The sequence below is a fragment of the Chrysemys picta genome, chromosome 12 (assembly GCF_011386835.1).
Source record: "Chrysemys picta bellii isolate R12L10 chromosome 12, ASM1138683v2, whole genome shotgun sequence".
Classification (NCBI taxonomy): Eukaryota; Metazoa; Chordata; order Testudines; family Emydidae; genus Chrysemys; species Chrysemys picta.
This window is the reverse complement of record NC_088802.1, coordinates 2,841,363-2,859,952: the sequence shown is the minus strand read 5'-3', so window position 1 is coordinate 2,859,952 and position 18,590 is coordinate 2,841,363. Positions and strand designations below refer to the sequence as shown.

Here is an 18,590-nt window from a genome sequence, read left to right as displayed (position 1 = left end):
GCTCCCCAATCCCTCTGGCTCCATTCAGCACCCTGTACTCATCCCCCCCAGTAGCCCCACCCCCCAGAACCCTGCCCCCTTGGACCCAACTCCCCGCGTAGTGCAGGTGGCTTGTAACAGGACAGACAGACACACTAACCCGGTGCCCCTGCCTCCCCGTGTCTCTGGCCACAAGTTGCTGTTTCTGAACCCCTCAAGATGTCCCCAGAACTCCCTCACACAGACGCACAGAAACATCCTTCCCGGAAGAGCCTAACTTTCGATTTCCCCGTCAAGGGTAATTCAGACTCCTCCTGGTTTCTGCCTCCCCCTGGGCAGGGGTGGAGAAAAGGGCCTGTTGAAATATGGCGTGATTCTGCAATGAGAACGCACCTAGATGGAGTCATGAAATACAAAGGAAGTTCACGTACATACCTGGCCATCATCCAAATTAGGCTTCAGTGTAGCCAAGTTCTAACAGGACCCAGGAGTCCTGGCTCCCAGTCCCTGCCTCCTCTAATCCACCAGACCACAGTCTCACTTTGACAGGTTGTATCAACCCTCCGGCTCTGATGACGGAAGTGCTTTGGGGCCAAGAGTCCACACCCCCTCACTCCTTGCTGGCGGAGGGAGCGTATAAAAGGGAACAACTCGACTCAGTCTGCACTGTCAGGGGAGGAGAGTGGACGTGCACGGGGAGCCCCTGCTGAGAAACCACCGGGATTCCAGATCACCAAAGCCCAACTCCCAGACTACGGTGCAGGAGCCCAGTCAGTCGCTGGCACTGAAGGGGACGTCAAGCTGTTACCAGTGGGAGAGACGTCCGAGACAGCACTAAGGGTAGGAGGTGGCCCAGCAGATGCCTGTGAGTAGACGGAGACCTGAACCCGGGTAACGGGTTTCATAGGGCCCTGGGTTAGAACCTGGCGGATAGGGTGGGCCCGGGTTCCCCTCCCCTGCCCAACTCGTGCCAATAGGCAAAGCTGACTTGGGAGAAGGGATGGCTCCTTTGAACCCATGCCAGGAGGCACTGTGGCTGCTGAGCTAAGCTGCCAGACAGGGGTCAGCCCCTGTGATAAATAAAGTGGGGGGATAGCTCCCTTTGATGGACACCCAGCCAGCCAGTTAGCTGTAAATCCCCTCTAGGTAGCTGTGTCATGGAGTGTGTGGGAGTCAGGGCCCTGAACCCCCCACTTCCTGCGATTCACTGGGACTTTCAACCAGCTAGTACAACAGAAGGTTTATTAGACGACAGGAACACGGTCCAAAACAGAGCTTGTAGGGTACAGAAAGCAGGACCCCTCAGTCACATCTATCTTGGGGGGTGGGGAGCTCAGACCCCAGTTCTGGGCATCCCTCTGTTTCCTCAGCCAGCTCCAAACTGAAACCCCCTCCAGCCCCTCCTCTGGCCTTTGTCTCTTTCCTCGGGCCAGGAGGCCACCTGCTCTCTTTGTTCTCCAACACCTTCAGTTGGCACCTTGCAGGCGAGGGTCCCAGGCCATAAGTTGCCAGGAGACAGGTTGTCGGCCATTAGAGAATTCAGACCCCTGCACACCCCTGCCCTCTAGGGTTCTGCAACAATCACAAACCCTTGTCCCACAACCATTCGTCATTACCAGGTCCATGGGTCCCCTCACTCTCCTCCTGTACAGCAGCTCGAAAGGGAAGAACCCTGTGGATTCCTGGGGCACTTCCCTGTATCAAAGGTGGGGCAGGTACTTGTCCCAGTCCCATGGATGCTGATTGATAAAAGTTCTCAGCATCATCCTCAGGGTCCCATAAAATCTCTCCACTGGCCCGTTGGACTGAGGGTGAAATGCAGAGGCCAAGGTGGGCCAGACCCCACATTTCTCCCACAAGCCCTGGAGCAGGGCTGACATGTAATTGGACCCCTGGTTCGTAAGGACCTCGCTGGGGACCGCCACTCTGCTGAAGATGGGCAGCATCGCGTCAGCCATGGTGTCTGCCTCGGTGGAGCACAGAGCCACCGCCTCTGGGTAGCGTGTGGCAAAATCCATCACCACCAGGATGTATTTCTTCTCTGGCCAGGTCACCTTGAGGAGGAGCCCCATTATGTCCATAGCCACCTTACGGAAAGGCTCCTCTATGAGGGGCAGGGGTCTCAAGTGAGCTGCACTGTTATCCTGGGCCTTCCCCACCCTCTGGCAGGGGTCGCAGGACCCGCAGTACTGCTGGAGGCGTCACCGACTCTGGGCCAGTAAAAGTTCTGCAGCAGCTGGTGCCCGGTGCGCTGGATCCTCTGGTGTCCTGAGAGAGGAACATCCTGGGCCATGTACAATAGCCTGTGGCGATACTTCTTGGGCACCAGAAGCTGCCTCCTGATTCCCCACAGTTCTCCTTCCCCTTGGGGAGCCCATTCCCAGTACAGGAATCTCTTCTCCCACAGGACTCTGTCCCTGCAGCCTTCCCCACAGGGGTTTGCAGCGCTGTGGCCAGCAAGTTCCCTCAGCTTCTCCAAGGAGGGATCCCTCTGCACCTCAGTCTGGAATTCAGCTGCTGGGGGAGGGAGTGGGACCTGTTCCCTCTCACTGGCTGGGCCTGGGGTTACAGCCCCGCTGAGCGCTATCCCTGGTAGCTCCCTCCCTGCTGTGTAATCACTTCCCAGCAGCACGTCTGGACCAGGCAAACCTGGTTGGCAGCCGACCTGCCCTGCCTGTGTGTCCCCACTCAGCTGGGGTCTCAGCTCCCATCGTGCTCAGCGCTGCCCGGGCTGTCCCAATGGGGGCAGGCAGCGAGCTCCATGCTCTGGTCACAGCATCAGAGCCAGCGTGAGCCCCCTCTCCGGTGTGCAGGGGAGCAGGGAGCATCTCTCCCTCCCACTCAGCCCCAGGGGTCTGGTTACAGGCAGGCAGGTATCCTGAGCCCAGCAGCTCCTCCCCGCTGCCAGCCAGGTCATTTGCATTTTCACTGACAATTTCAGGCTCTGCCGATTGGTTCCCTGGATTCAAATTCAAATCCTCGGCCATTACAGGAGCAGGGCCTGGATCCTGTCCCAAAGAGACACAGTCATCCCCCAACAGGACCTCACAGCCGATACTTTGGAGAGCCCCAATGACCAGCCAGCCCGACCCCTCCTGTGTCTGCACAGGGATCCGGGCCATAGGCAGGGCGAGGGGCTTCATCCCGGGGACCTTCCCCCAGGTCTCACAGCCCCTCAGCATCTGCGGCTGCACCACCCGGGGCCCGACAACAGTTCTCTCTGTCCCAGGGTCTCGCCATCCCAGGCATGTCCCCCCCATTGACTACCACCTTCTGCTCCCCCTGGGGGGCTGAGCCCAGGAGACTCCACGCAGACATATAGGCTGGGGTCAGGAGTGGGAGCCCTTCCACCACCCCACCCATCTGACTGACAGTGTCTATATCCTTGGGACCCAACAAGGGAGCTAGATACCGGGGCTTTTCCGCAGGGTCCCCTGGTTCAAATCACCAGCCTGCTCAAAGGCAGTGAGGTGGGCATCCCCATCCCCCCCTACCTCCTTAACCAGGGGCAGCAATTTAGTATTGAGGTTCCCTGCAGGACTGGCACCCCGGGGTTTATCCCCACTCACCCTTGGGAAGTCCCCTATGCCTCTCCGCTCCACCATCACAAGGGTTCAGCCCCTGTTGTAAATAAAGGGGGGGGGGAAGCTCCCTTTGATGGACACCCAGCCAGCCAGTTAGCTCTAAAATCCCTCTAGGTAGCTGTGTCACGGAGTGTGGGGGAGTCAGGGCCCTGCACCCCCCACTTCCTGCGATTCACTGGGACTTTCAGCCAGCCAGTACAACAGATACTTAAGAAATGCATAGGGCAAATTGAGGCACCCACACAGTATTCAGAGAAAATATTAAGAACATTCCCACTTCATTACACATAGAAACCAGGCCTTAAAGAAACACAGTGCCATGGAAACGAGGCCTTAAAGAAATCAGGTGCCATGGAAACCCGGCCTTACAGAAACCCAGTGCCATGGAAACCAGGCCTTAAAGAAATCAGGTGCCATGGAAACCCGGCCTTACAGAAACCCAGTGCCATGGAAACCAGGTGTCACGGAGTATGGGGGGACTCATGGTCCTGCACCCCCGGCGTCCTGTGATTCACCATGACTCTCAGCCAGCCAGTAAAGCAGAAGGTTTATTTAGATGACAGGAAGACAGGTCTTCCAGGCACAGAGAACAGGATCCCCCATCAGTTAGGTCCATCTTGGGGTCCCAGGGCACCACAGCTCCCTTGGGAGGTCAGAGCCATCTCTGCCTCCCAGCCATTCCACCAGCCAGCTCTGAAACTCTGCCTTCAGCGACCCCTCCCACAGCCTTTGTTCAGTATCCCGGGCAAAGGTGTCACCTGGCCTCTAACCCCTTCCTGGGTTCTCATGTTACACACTCAGGTATTCTCCCTCGGTCAGTCTCCCATCCCCCAATGCAGACTATCCCAGCCACACTCCCCTGTCAGCATTCACAGACCACAGTAAGAACAGTCCCAGTTCGTCACACCAGGCCTCAGGGAATCTGGGTGACATGGAAATAGGGTTACCATACGTCCAGATTTTCACGGACATGTCCGGCTTTTTGGGCCTCAAATCCCCGTCCGGGGGGAAATCTCAAAAAGCTGAACATGTCCGGGAAAATAGGGATGTGCTAGGCCGGGGGCCGGGCCGGGGCCGGTGGTGCTGGGCCGGGGGTGTTTGGCCGGGGGCTGTCCCGGGGGTGCGGGGCTGGGGGCCGGGCCCAGCGGTGCGGGGCCGGGGGTGCTGGGCTGGGCCGAGGCCGGTGGTGCTGGGCCGGGGACCAGGGGTGCTGGTGCGGGGGCCGGGGCCAGGGGTCGGGCCGGGCCCGGTGTTGTGGGGCCGGCGGTGCTGGGCCGGGGGCTGGTCCGGGGGTGCGGGGCCGCAGGTGCTGGGCCGGGGGCTGGGGGAGCTGGGCCGGGCCGGGGCCGGCAGTGCTGGACCGGGGGCTGGGGGGGCTGGGCCAGGGGCCGGGGAAGGGAGCCAGGAGTGATGGGCAAAGGGCCGGGCCGGGGCCGGGGGTGCTGGGCTGGGGGCCGGGGCAGGGGGCCAGGAGTGATGGGCAAGGGGTCAGGGCCGGCGTTGCTGAGCCGGGGGCCGGGCCGGGGCCGGCGGTGCTCAGCCGGGGGCTGGCCCGGGGGTGCGGGGCCGGAGGCCAGGCCGGGCCCGGCGGTGCGGGGCCGGCGGTGCTGGGCTGGGGCCGGGGGTGCTCGGCCGGGGGCTGGCCTGGGGCCGGCATCCCAGGAGCCGAGCCAGGCTGGAGACGCTGGGGCCGGCCGCCGGAGGGAGCCGCTCGGTTGGGGGGCCAGACTGGGCAGTGCCTCCTCCCCCCACCCCCCAAGCTTACCTGCTGCCTGCTTCAGGCTTCCCGCGAATCAAATGTTCGCGGGAAGCAGGGGAGGGGGCGGAGTTGGGGCGGGGACTTTGGGGAAGGGGTGGAGTTGGGGCGGGGCATGGGCGCGGCCGGGGGCGGGGCCGGGGCCCCGTAGAGTGTCCTCTTTTTGGACACTCAAAATATGGTAACCCTACATGGAAACCAGTTGCCATAGAAAGCAGACCTTAGACAAACTAAGTGCCATGGGACACCAGACCTCAGAGAAACCCAGTGCCATGCAACCAGGCTTCAGGTAAATCCGCAGCCACAGAAACCAGGCCTCAGAGAAACCAGGCCTCAGAGAAACTAGGTGCCATGGAAATCCGGCTGTACAGAAACTGGGCCTGAGAAACCAGGCTTCAAGGACAACAAGCCTCAGGTAAACAGGCCCACTAAGAAGCTGGGTGCCATGGAAACGAGACTTCAGGGAAACCAGGCTGTGTATAAACGAGGCCTCAGAAACCAGGTTCCAACGAAAACAGGCCTCTGGGAAATTGGGTGCCATGTTAACCAAGCCATAGGGAAGCCAGACTATACAGAAACCAGGCATTAGAGAAACTGGGTACCTTGGCAGCCAGGTGTCAGGGAAATCATGTGTCATGGCAACCAGATCTCAGAGACACTGGACCATGGACATGGCATCAGGGACAAAGGGGTACCATGGAAACCCGGCCTTAGAGAGATCCAGGTGCCATGGAAACAAGGCTGAACACAACCCAGTCCTCAAGGAAATGGGCACCATAGAAACCAGGTGTCAGGGAAAGGGGGCAGCAGAGAATAATATTGCCCCAAAAAGCCAGTGAGACACCAGGGCCCAGGGAAAGCAGCTCATGGAGTCAGGGGCCAGACAGCGAGTCTATTTTTATTACTATGTGACAGCAAATAAGGAACAAGGCACTGTAGGTAATTCCCACGTGGGGTTCAGTAGCGGGTGATTGTATATGACAGTGGTTCTCAACCAGAAGTCCGGGGCCCCCTGGGGGGCCATGAGCAGGTTTCAGGTGTCCATCAAGCAGGGCCAATGTTAGACTCGCTGGGCCCAGGGCAGAAAGCTAAGGCCCCACTGCATGGGGCAAAAGCCTGGGTCCCTGAGCCCTGCTACCCAGGGCTGAAACCAAAGCCTGAGCAACTTAGGCTTAATTCACCTTTCTCTCCCCAGGGGGTCTGGGCTTCCCATCTTTCTCTGTTCTGAGACCCCCCACAATTTCTCTTCTTCATTAAATCCCACTCTCTCTCCTTCTGGAAGGCATTTGACTTAGGCTTTAAAGCTAGGCTATGTCAACATAGCTACGTCGCTTAGTAATGTAAAAAATGTACACCCCGACCAACTTAACTAGGCCAACAAAACCCCAGTGTAGATGTGCAGACGATACAAAGACTGATGGGGAGATGTATACTGGTGAAGACAGGTCACTGATACAGACCACCGTGGATCATTCAATAATCTGGAAAAAGAAGAACAGGAGGACTTGTGGCACCTTAGAGACTAACAAATTTATTAGAGCATTTATTATGCTCTAATAAATTTGTTAGTCTCTAAGGTGCCACAAGTCCTCCTGTTCTTCTTTTTGCGGATACAGACTAACACGGCTGCTACTCTGAAACCTTTCAATAATCTGGGTGCAAACAAAACCCCTGCATTTGAATACAGGCAAATGCAAGGTCCAACATCTAGGAATAAAGACAGTAGGCCACACTTACAGGGTGGGGGACTGTGTCCTGGAAAGCAGTGACTCTGAAAAAGACTTTGAGGTTGTGGTGGATAATCAACTGAACATGAGCAGCTGATTCAGTGCTGTGGCTAAGAGGGCTAATGCGATCCACGGATGTATCAAGAGGGAAGTGGACAGGGGATATTACCTCTCCGTCTATGGCACTGGTGAGGCCAATACTGGATACTATGGCCTGTTCTCAGGTCCACATTTTTAAAAGGACGGAGAAGACATATGAAAACAAGCACCGAAGTAAAAATATATAGAAAGATCAACACACAAAGGTAGTGAGGTTCCTAGTTTTCATCTGGGTTAGAGAGACTTAAGAAGCTCAATCTATTTATATACGATCCTACAGAACGACTAAATCTCTGATAGTAGAGGGCACTTTAATCAAGCAGACAAAGGCTGAACAAAATCCGAGGACTGAAAGTTGAAACTAGAAATATTGGATCAGGAAATAAGGCACAGATGTTTAACGATTAAGGGTAATTAACCGCTACAACAGGTGATCATGTGGTGTGGTGGGATCTCCATGACTGGGAACCTCTAAGTTAAGATTGGATTGGTCTTTCTAAAAGATCCGCTCTAGTTCCACTGTAAATTATTAAGCTTGATTCCAGAGTCACAGTATAACATTCTCTGTCCTTTGTGATACAGGAAGTCAGGCTAGATTATCACTGTGGTCCCTTCTGGATTTAATGTTTATGAATCTATGACAAATGGACAAGATGAGCTTAGAACGTCTAGTTATTGGGAACGGTTTTGTTTTAGGGTCAGAGTTAAGGACGTTTGGGTGCAGATCATTGACATCAGCTGACCTGTGGCGATTGACATCAGTTGAAGATCGGATCTGACTGGTGAGGTTTATGTCAAAATTGTTTGCTGTCACCTTATTTCACAGTTACCTTAGTGGGCAGCGTTTGGGTGCTTTTAGCCAGGTCGGGATAGTTTTGGCTGGTTCTGAGAGGCATTCAGCAAACTTAACTCTAAGTGACAGGAGTTATTTGCGTGGGGGAATAACTAACAATAAATAATCCCAGGTAGGCGGCCGGAATTGCCCTCAGAGGGAACGCAGCTGGGATTGGGGAGGAGGCTCCCTGTATCCAAAACAGCTGATGTGACAGTGCCTGGCCCAGGCTCCCAGAGGGAATTTCCATGTCCTCCGTATGTCGCTGTCCCTTCCTTTCAGAACCAAAGACCTTGGACGGGAATATCAGGCAGCTCGGGCCGGGTGAAGGGCCTTACACCCTGCGCTGTGTCTCTCCCCTCCCAGCACAAGTGACAGACACAGACCAGAACTGACCCTCCTTCCCCAATCTCTGTGTTTACAATAAATGACACAGCGGTAGTGGAAAGTGGATAATCCAGCTCTGCAGCTCTAATTTGATTTCAAAGTCCATGTTGTTCAGAAAAAGCCCAGCCCCAGTTCTGAGCAGCCTCTCTCAGGTGGTGTCTGGTGTCATTTGGAAATGAGGACAAAGGAATCGGTCGTTCCTGGGCTGGTGGAGAGAGATGGAATCAGGGAGATTTCAGGGCTTTCCCCTGGAGCCTCCCTGTAAGCGGATGACATGTATTGAGGTTACTCTCCCTTTGTCACCATCTAGTGGGGTTGCCAAGCCTCCAGCATTGTCTTGGGGTCTCCAGAAATTAAAGCTCCCAAACCCTGCACAAGATGAACATGTCATGCAGCCACATACACGCAGAGCGAAGGCTGGTTCCGGCCCCGGGCTGCATGTTGGACACCCGGCCTGGTGCCGTTACAGACAGAAATACTTCTCTCCTGCATCTGCTCCGTGGGAGCCAATGCCTGGGGCTGAGCCCTACAGCTCTGGGAGACTCCAGACTCTCCCCCTGACCACAGGCGCTGACTTTACAATGTACTGGGGGGTGCTCAACCCCTGGCTCTGCCCCAGGCCCTGCCCTCACTCCACCCCCGCTCCAGAGCCCCACTCCTCACCGCCTCTTCCCAGTCCTGCCTCTTCCCTGCCCCGCCTCTCCCCCGAGCACTCCGTATCCTCATTCCCCCTCCTTCCCCCCAGAGCCTCCAGCACGCTGCGAAACAACTGATGGCAGTGGGCGGGAGGCGCGGGGAGAGAGGGGGAAGCGCTGATCTGCCAGATCCAGCAGCAGGCGGGAGGCATTGTGGAAGAGGAGAGGAGTTGACAGGTGCGCTGCTGGTGGGTGCTCAGCGCATCCCACCATTTTCCCCCTGTGGGTGTTCCAGCCCCGGAGCACCCACAGAGCCGGTGCCTGTGCCCCTGACCAGCCCTAATGTTCTCCAGTTGAAATGGGCATCTCTCGTTTTGTTCTCAGGACCTGCTGGAGCAGGGCCGGAGAGGAGCTGAGCGGAGCCCTTGGGAGGAGGACGCTCCAGAAGGACCAAATTGAATCCATGGGACCTGCATCTGCTTCGTCCTGAGAACGCGACGGATGAGCTGAGAGCCAATTTCAGCCCCGCTCTGCAGGACTCCGACCTAGAGCCGCACTCAGGACAACACAAAACCAAACTGTGACCTGAATCTCGGGCCCGTACTCAGAGAGGGGAGAAAGCGGGTGGAACGGGCAAGTCACCGACGGGGCCGTGGATCAGCCTTCAGCAGGGTCCAACCCAAAGTCTCTGAGTGTCGTGAAGCTGCACATCACAGCGCAGAGAGTGACTCATCAGCAGGAAGCATCCAAATCCCGGAAAAGCTGCTTTGACTGAGTCCAGCAGGGAGCCCTCGTGTGTGGGGGAATCGCCAGGATGGCCGACCCCAGCGAGGGGGCAGACCTGACCCTCACCTCAGGGGACGGGGAGTGTGAGATGCGCGTGTGTGACACCGATATGGAGCCCCGGTGCCACGTCGCTGAGCCCATGGGGGACGTGTGTCTGGCCAGGTTACGCGCACGCCCCCAGCCGCTGAGCATGGTGACCCTGCAGGGAGAACGGGACAGAGTGGAGAGATGCAGGGAGCTGCGCAGGGAGCTAGGCAGCTGCCTGGACCTCGCCCTGGAGAGGTTCAGACGGGAACCCCGGTGTGTGCAGGAGAACGCCAGGCTGCTGATCCGCTGCGACGGGGGGGAGCAAGAGTTTGTCTCCGGCCGGGGGCAGTGTGAGATCTCAGTGCTCCTCGCCGATGGGGAACCCCAGTATCACATCACAGAGCTGGGAGGGGACAGGCCAGTGACTTGGTCACATGCCAGCCCAGAACCGCTGAGCGTTGCAGATCTAGAGAGGGTGCGCGACAGACTGGGGAACTGGGGGGCTCTGGGTGAGGAGCTGAGCGGCTGCTTTGGGGAGGCCATTTCCCAGTTCAGCCGAGAGCCCCAGTGTGTGCAGGAGAACGCCAGGATGGGGATCAGCTGGGATGGAAGGACCCTGGAGTTCCTGTCGGGGGAGGGGCAGTGTGAGATTTCTGTGTGCTGTAGGGACGAGAGACCCCAATACAAGGTTGAGGAGCTTCCTGTGCACATGTACGTGGCTCGGTTATGCTCCCGCCCAGAACCACTGAGCACTGACACCCTGCGCAGAGTGTTGACAAAATTGGAGTCCTGTCAGGAAGACACCAGTGTCCTAAGAGCCTGTATTTCCCACGCCTTGGACCAATTCGTTCAGGAGCCCCGGTGTGTGCAGGAGAACGCCAGGCTGCTGATCCGGTGGGATGGGCAGGAGCTGGAGTTGGTCTCCGGCCAGGGGCAGTGTGAGATCTCGGTGCTCCATGCCGATGGGAGACCCCAGTATCACATCACAGAGCTGGGAGGGGACAGGCCAGTGACTTGGTCACACGCCAGCCCAGAGCCACTGAGCGTCGCAGACCTAGCGAGGGTGCGGGACAGACTGGGGCACTGCGGAGCGCAGGGTGAGAAGCTGAGCGGCTGCTTTGGGGAGGCCATTTCCCAGTTCAGCCTGGAGCCCCCTTGTGTGCAGGGGAACGCCAGGCTGCTAATCCAGTGGGGTGGGGGGAGTCTGGAGTTCTTGTCGGGGAAGGGGCAGTATGAGATCTCTGTTTCCTATCAGGAAGGAAAACCCCGTTATCATTTTCATGTTGAGACTCTCCCAGTGCATTTGTATGTGGCCCGGTTACGTTCCCGCAAGAACCCACTCAGTGCTGACAGCCTGTTCAAATTTCACACTGAGTTGGGTCTCTGTCGGGGAGACACTGCTGTGTTGAGGGCCTGCTTGCTCATAGCCTGGGAGGGGTTCAGACAGGAGCCCCTGTGCGTGCAGGAGAATGCCAGGCTGCTGATCCGCTGGGACGGGGGGGAGCTGGAGTTCATCGCCGGGCAGGGGCAGTGTGAGATCAGTGTGTCCGGCAGCACTGGGGAGACCCAGTACCACATTATAGAGAAAACCTGGGACATGTTTGTGGCTTGGACAAACTCGCACCCAGAACCGCTGAGCATCAATAACCTGAAGAGGGTGCGGGACCGACTGGGGCGCTGGGGGGCACTAGGCAAGGAACTGAGCAGCTGTTTTGTGGAGGCCATTTCCCAGTTCAGCCCGGAGCCCCCGTGTGTTCAGGGGAACGCCAGGATGAGGTTGTCCTGGGACAGGGGCAGCCTGGAGTTCCTGTCGGGGGAGGGGCAGTACATTTTCTCTGTTTCCTATCAGGAAGGAAATCCCCGTTATCATTTTCATGTTGAGACTCTCCCAGTGCACTTGTATGTGACCCGGTTACGTTCCCGCAAGAACCCACTCAGTGCTGACAGCCTAGTCAAATTTTACACTGAGCTGGGTCTCTGTGCGGGAGACCCTGCTGTGTTGAGGGCCTGCTTCAACAGAGCCTGGGAGGGGTTCGGCCGGGAGCCCCTGTGTGTGCAGGAGAACGCCAGGCTGCTGACCCGCTGGGATGGGGGGGAGCTGGAGTTCGTCGCCGGGCAGGGTCAGTGTGAGATCAGTGTGTCCTGCAGTGATGGGGAGCCCGAATATCACATTACAGAGAAAACCTGGGACGTGTTTGTGACTTGGACAAACTCACACCCAGAATCGCTGAGCATCAATAACCTGGAGAGAGTTAAAAACAGACTGGGGTGTTGGGGGGCGCTGGGCGAGGAGCTGAGCAGCTGCTTTGTGGAGGCCATTTCCCAGTTTAGCCGGGAGCCCCCATGTGTGCAGGGGAACGCCAGGATGAGGTTGTCCTGGGACAGGGGGAGCCTGGAGTTCCTGTCGGGGGAGGGGCAATATGAGATCTCTGTTTCCTATCAGGAAGGAAATGCCCGTTATCATTTCCATTTTGAGACTCTCCCAGTGCACTTGTACGTGGCCCGTTTATGTTCCCGCGAGAACCCACTCAGTGCTGATAGCCTAGTCAAATTTCACACTGAGCTGGGTCTCTGTCGGGGAGACACTGCGGCGCTGAGGACCCGCTTGCACAAAGCCTGGGAGGGGTTCAGCCGGGAGCCCCAGTATGTTCAGGAGAACACCAGGCTGCTGATCCAGTGGGGCAGGAGGCAGCTCGGGTTCACCTCGGGGAACGGGGAATGTGAGATCTCCATGTGCTGTGAGGACAGGAAACCCCAGTACCACGTTAGGAAGATCCCAGTGCATGTGTACGTGGCTCAGCTACGTGCCCACCAACAGTCACTGAGTGCTGACACCCTCCAGAGAGTGTTGAGTGAACTGGGGTCCTGTCATGGAGACACTGATGCTCTGACCACCTGTTTTGACCGAGCCTGGCAGGGTTTCTGCCAGGAGCCCCGGTGTGTGCAGGAGAACGCCAGGCTGCTGATCCGGTGCGATGGGCAGGAGCTGGAGTTTGTCTCCGGCCAGGGGCAGTGTGAGATCTCAGTGCTCCTCTCTGATGGAGAACCCCAATATCACATCACAGAGCTGGGAGGGGACAGGCCAGTGATGTGGTCACACGCTAGCCCAGAGCTGCTGAGCGTCACAGACCTAGCGAGGGTGCGGGACAGACTGGGACGCTGGGGGGCGCTGGGTGAGGAGCTGAGCGGCTGCTTTGGGGAGGCCATTTCCCAGTTCAGCCGGGAGCCCCCGTGTGTGCAGGAGAATGCCAGGATGGGGATCAGGTGGGATGGAGGGACCCTGGAGTTCCTGTCAGGGGAGGGGCAGTGTGAGATCACTGTGTGCTGTAGGGACGAGAGCCCCCAGTACGAGGTTGGTGAGCTCCCCGTGGACATGTACGTGGCTCGGTTATGCACCCACCGAGAACCACTGAGCGCCGACAGCCTACAGAGAGTGTTGAGAAAATTGGGGTCCTGTCAATATGACACCAGTATTTTAAGAGCCTGTATTTCCCACGCCTTGGACCAATTCGTTCAGGAGCCCCGGTGTGTGCAGGAGAACGCCAGGCTGCTGATCCAGGGGGGCTGTGGGGAGGTGCAGTTCATCTCCGGCCAGGGGCAGTGTGAGATCTCGGTGCTCCTCGCCGATGGGGAACCCCAGTATCACATCACAGAGCTGGGAGGGGACAGGCCAGTGACTTGGTCACACGCCAGCCCAGAGCCGCTGAGTGTCGCAGACCTAGCGAGGATGTGGGACAGAATGTGGCGCTGGGGGGCGCTGGGTGAGGAGCTGAGCAGCTGCTTTTGGGAGGCCATTTCCCAGTTCAGCCGGGAGCCCCTGTGTGTGCTGGAGAACGCCAGGATGTGGATCTACTGGGACAGGGGGAGCCTGGAATTCCTGTCAGGAGAGGGGCAGTGTGAGATCTCTGTGCGATATAGGAACAGGAGAGCGCAGTATGAGGTTGGGGAGCTCCCGGGTCATATAAACCTGGCTCGGTTACACGCCCGAACAGAGCCAGAGCACCAACCCCTTGTGACACCGCATGATTGAAATAGGACCGTATCTCTTTCCTGCTACCACTGTTATACAGCTGCACCAAAACTTGTAAGAAGTGTATCCTGTAAGGAATCAATGGAAAAGTTACTATCCTCAAGTATGATTGTCCTGTTCACATACATGTATCATCCTTGTATCCAAAGTGAGAAATATTGACTCTGTCCTGGCATCCTACCTGCGTGCTGTGTTCCCGAGCAATACCCGCAAGGCAGTTTACATCCAGTCTACCAGCCACTTTGAATGGACTCTTCAAGTTCATGGCCCGTTAAAGAAAACATTTAACTCTCTCAATGGGCCACAGAAGAAGCTCATCCTGGTGCCATGAGCCTTCCTGTGTCCGCTTTAGCCAGAATATGGATAATAGCTCATCGAAGCATGCAAGTGCCTGTGACTCACTCAGGTGACCCTGGACTCCATCTTGTGCCTGTAATTTTCCACAAACAAAGACGGAGAGCACGCCCTCCACTTGGGAGAAGGTATAAAAGACCCTGGAAGCATCTCTATTTTGCCTCTTTCCTGCTCTGACCTCTGGACTTGCACTAAAAGGAGCACATTGACTATGGACTGAGGACCTTTAGGACCTTACCAGAGACTGTACAAGCCAGCAGTCCGTAACATCACTGCTATAAACCTGATCCAAGAACTTGGCAATGATGATATGTACAATGATTTCTTTAAGCATTTTAAATCTCTCCTCTTTCTTTTTGCTTATAAATAAACCTTTAGATATTAGCTACTAAAGAATTGGCAGCAGTCTGATTATTGGGTAAGATCTGAATGACAGATTGACCTGACTGTATGACTTCTTGTTCGCCAGTGTGGTGAGACAGAAGTTTAATGCTGTTTCTGGCTTGGTATATCCATGACAGAATAACTGCCGGTTTAGGGTGAGCCTGCCCCATTGCTCAGTGGTGTGTCCTCAATCTGGTATTCTCATCTGTGATCCATGGAGACATGGTGACACCTTCCCTGTGGAGAGTGATGAGAAAACTGGGGTCCTGTCAGAGAGACACCGCTACATCCTATATTCCCCAACCCTTGAACCAATTCATTTTGGAACCCCGGTGTGCACAGGAGAACATCAGGCTGCTGATCCGGTGGGGTGGAACTGGAGTTTGTCTCCGGCCATGGGCAGGTTGAGATCTCGGTTCTCCTCGCCAATGGATAACTCCAGTATTAAATCACAGAGCTGGGAGGCGACAGGCCAGTGACTTGGTCACATGCCAGCCCTGAGCTGCTGAGCGTCGCCGATCTAGCGAGGGTGCGGGACAGACTGGGGCACCGGGGGATGCTGGGCGAGGAGCTGAGCAGCTGCTTTGGGGAGGCCATTTCCCAGTTCAGACGGGAGCCCCTGTGTGTGCAGGGGAACGCCAGGCTGCTGATCCGGTGCAGCGGGGGGAACCTGGAGTTCCTGTTGGGGGAGGGGGAGTTTGAGCTCTCTGTGTACTACAGCGTTGGGAAACCCCAGTATGAGATTGGGGAGCTCCCCGTGCACATGTACCTGTCTCGGTTATGCGCCCGCCCAGACCTACTGAGCGCCCACACCCTACGGACAGTGCGGGAAAAATTGGGGTCTTGCAAGGAAGACAGAGATGATCTTAGAGCCTGTTTTCACTGAGCTTGGGAAGGATCCTGCTGGGAGCCCCCGTCTGTGGAGAATGCCAAGCTGCTGATCCGGTGTTGCGGGGAGAAGCTGGAGTTTGTCTCTGGGTGGGGGGAGAATTTAATCACCGTGTGTAAAGGTGAGGAGGGGAGACTCCAATACATGGTTCAGGTGTCAGGATGGTGGCCTCAGATTCTCCCATAAACTGCAAAGTGTTGGGCAGAGACAAAATATGAGTCTACATGGGGGCTTTAATCCAGAGCTCTTTGATGTTTGTCAGGTAACTTGCAGGATGCAATAGCACGCAGGGCCCATTCCACTTTCAGTTCCCAAAGTGGGAACACACAGCGGTCATTTGCTGTGAACTGATGGCATAGCATCCTCCAGGAATATCCCATGGTCCTTTGCTTCACTCCTGAGCGGTGAACATCCTGGGATTGCTTTGCTGTGCACTGTGGGAAGCCACATCTGGTGGTGAATTGTGGCGAGTTGTGGAAAAGAACTTCAGGGGCTGATCTTGTGTGCATAGGCACAACCATCCCACCTAGCATGAGCCCACAGCAGCCCAAATGGTCACTTTGGCTGCTGTGGGATCCCCAGTTTCTCAGTTATCGGGGCAGGAAGAATAAAGTGTTTTTACCCTGATTATGTGAATCAAGGACAGTGGAACTGTTTTATGACAGAGGGACTCGCCATCAACTAAGTAGCACTCGCTAGACAAGGGACATGGGTTCCAAAGCCCAGTGAATGGAGAGAGGCTGGGAATAGGTATTTGTACCTGATGGGCTGTGTGCCCCTTGAGAGCCTGAAACACCAACTGTGCTGCCTTCTTCTCTCTCTACTGCGGCATATCAGAGCTAATTTTGATTCCATTAGGAGTCTAGTTACAGGCTGCTAAACTGAGTTCACTTTAGGCCAATGGTGCACCACCACTGAGACTCCCCTACTACAATCTGAAATCACTAAAGAGCTAAAATCACTGAGTGCTGTGCTAAGTAGTTGGGGGGCCTGAAGATATATTGCTGAGTGGCTGGCAGAGCAGTTCGTGGGATGGCTGGTGTAGTGGAGTGGAGTGGCTGGTGGAGCGGAGCAGTTCGTGGGAAGGCTGGAGCGGCTCATGGGACTGCTGGTGGAGCGGAACAGCTCGCGGTAAAGGCTGCAGCAGAACGCTATGGAGAGGCGGGGCAGTCCGCTTTGGACCACGTAAGGTGCCCCCGCACCTTCCCCATTCTCACCCAGGCTGGGAGGTAAAACTCTGCAGAAAAACTTTTGAACTCTGGGGCTGCACTGACCAGGGACAGAGACTTTTGGGGTCGTTGGACTTTTGGGTGATTTTTGGATTGCTGAACTCAAGAGCCTTTTGGGGTGTTGGACTTTTGGGACTTTGGGTGATTTTTTGGGTTGCTGTACTTAAGACCTTGAGGGAAAAAGGACACTGCCAAACTTACTTGGGGGTGGTTATTTTGTTCATGGTTTGTGTTATGAATCCTGTTTGTGGTGTTTCCCCAGCATAATGTGTTTCTCTCTCTCAGGGTTCCCTCCCCACTATGAACTCTGGCGTACAGATGTGGGGACCCGCATGGAAGATCCCCTAAGCTTATTTCCACCAGCTTAGGTTAAAAACTTTCCCAAGGCACAAATTTCACCTTGTCCTTGAACAGTATGCTGCCACCACCAAGTGGTTTAGACAAAGGATCAGGGAAAGGACCACTTGGAGTCCGATTCCCCCAAAATATTCCCCCAAGCCCTGCACCCCCCTTTCCTGGGGAAGGCTTGAGAATAATATCCTCACCAATTGGTACAGGTGAACACAGACCCAAACCGTCGGATCTTAAGAACAATGAAAAATCAATCGGGTTCTTAAAAGAAGAATTTTAATTAAAGAAATGGTAAAAGAATCACCTCTGTAAATTCAGGATGGTAAGTACTTTAAAGAATAACAAAAGACTCAAAAACACAGAGGATTTCCCCTCTAAGCAGAACTTTAAAGTTACAAAAACAGGGATAAACCTTCCTCTTAGCACAGGGAAAATTTACAAGCTAAAACAAAATGTAATTTAATGCATTTCTTTGCTATTACTTACCATTTTTACAAAACTAAAAGCTTAGTTCAGATATGGCTTAGGGAGATGTATTTTCCCTGCCCTGTTTCCTTGTTCACTCTGGGAGAACCACAACAAAACCCCCTCCCCCTCCCAACAGATTTGAAAGTATCTTCTCCCCTTATTGGTCCTTTTGGTCAGGTGCCAACCAGGTTTTCTGAGATTCTTAACCCTTTACAGGTAAAAGAGGAATTAACTCTTTACAGGGTAAAGAGGGATTTTATGCTACCCGTAGCTGTATGTTTATGACACCCTCCTTTATTAAAAAGATTTTGCTACACTCAAACTCTGTGCTTGTGAAAGGGGAAGTATTGCCATTAGAGGTGCCCGGGGGGTGGTGTGTAATTTTCCCATGTCACTGGGTGGGGACTTGAGCCAGTTTTGCAACAGAACCCCTAGATACTGAACCCGGCCCTTGTTGCTGCCAACTCAGATGGGCAGAAGGGGGTTACACTTGTAACCCAACATTAAACAAAGTTGATCACTTGGACAGCTGTGTCTGCTGGATACTTGGGCAGAGAAGGTGCGTTCATGTACAGTAAATACAGTCTGAGGCTGAAGCTTTTCCCCCTCCTCATCTACCTGTCCAGGGAGAGCTCATTCAGACCCTGCTTTCACCCCCATCAGCCGGGCTCTGACCCCTGCATTTCAGGGCCTGTGGTTCTCAAACTTTTTGGGGGGGAGAGGGGGCTGTGGTTTGTGGGGAATTTGAAAGCCAGCAAGGGGCGTTTTCCAGATCAGCTCAAAAACGGATTAGGAGAAAAGCCAAATCTCCTATGAATGGAAAATCCCAGGTGAACCAGATGGAGCTGGGAGTCTGGGACATGCCCCCCTGGGAAACACTGGGCGGCCGGGGCCCCCTGGACAGGATGCGGGGAGACACAGATCACAAGGAGGAGAGGATGGACAGACCAGGGAACCAGCTACCTCCTGCCCCCCCATCCTCGACTCCAGGGGAAGGAAATAAACTGAAACTAACAGGAGAAGTGGTGGGGGGGGGAGAGAGATTTTTATTCTTGCTACAGCAGAGCCAGAGC

The 18,590-nt window shown here is 55.5% G+C and overlaps 1 protein-coding gene across 1 annotated transcript; it reads left to right on the top strand.

The window, feature by feature from the left end:
• The first annotated feature begins 495 nt into the window (after nt 1-495).
• Nucleotides 496-14,580, top strand: LOC135974677 (uncharacterized). The gene is made up of 3 exons (XM_065563094.1): nt 496-844; nt 7,842-7,927; nt 9,384-14,580. The coding sequence occupies exon 3, from the start codon at nt 9,814-9,816 to the stop codon at nt 13,840-13,842; it is 4,029 nt and encodes a 1,342-aa protein (XP_065419166.1). The 5' UTR covers nt 496-844; nt 7,842-7,927; nt 9,384-9,813; the 3' UTR covers nt 13,843-14,580.
• Nucleotides 14,581-18,590: the final 4,010 nt, after the last annotated feature.

Excerpts from the sequence above, each read along its gene's own strand:
- LOC135974677 (XM_065563094.1), top strand. The coding sequence starts at position 9,814 with ATGGCCGACCCCAGCGAGGGGGCAGACCTGACCCTCACCTCAGGGGAC.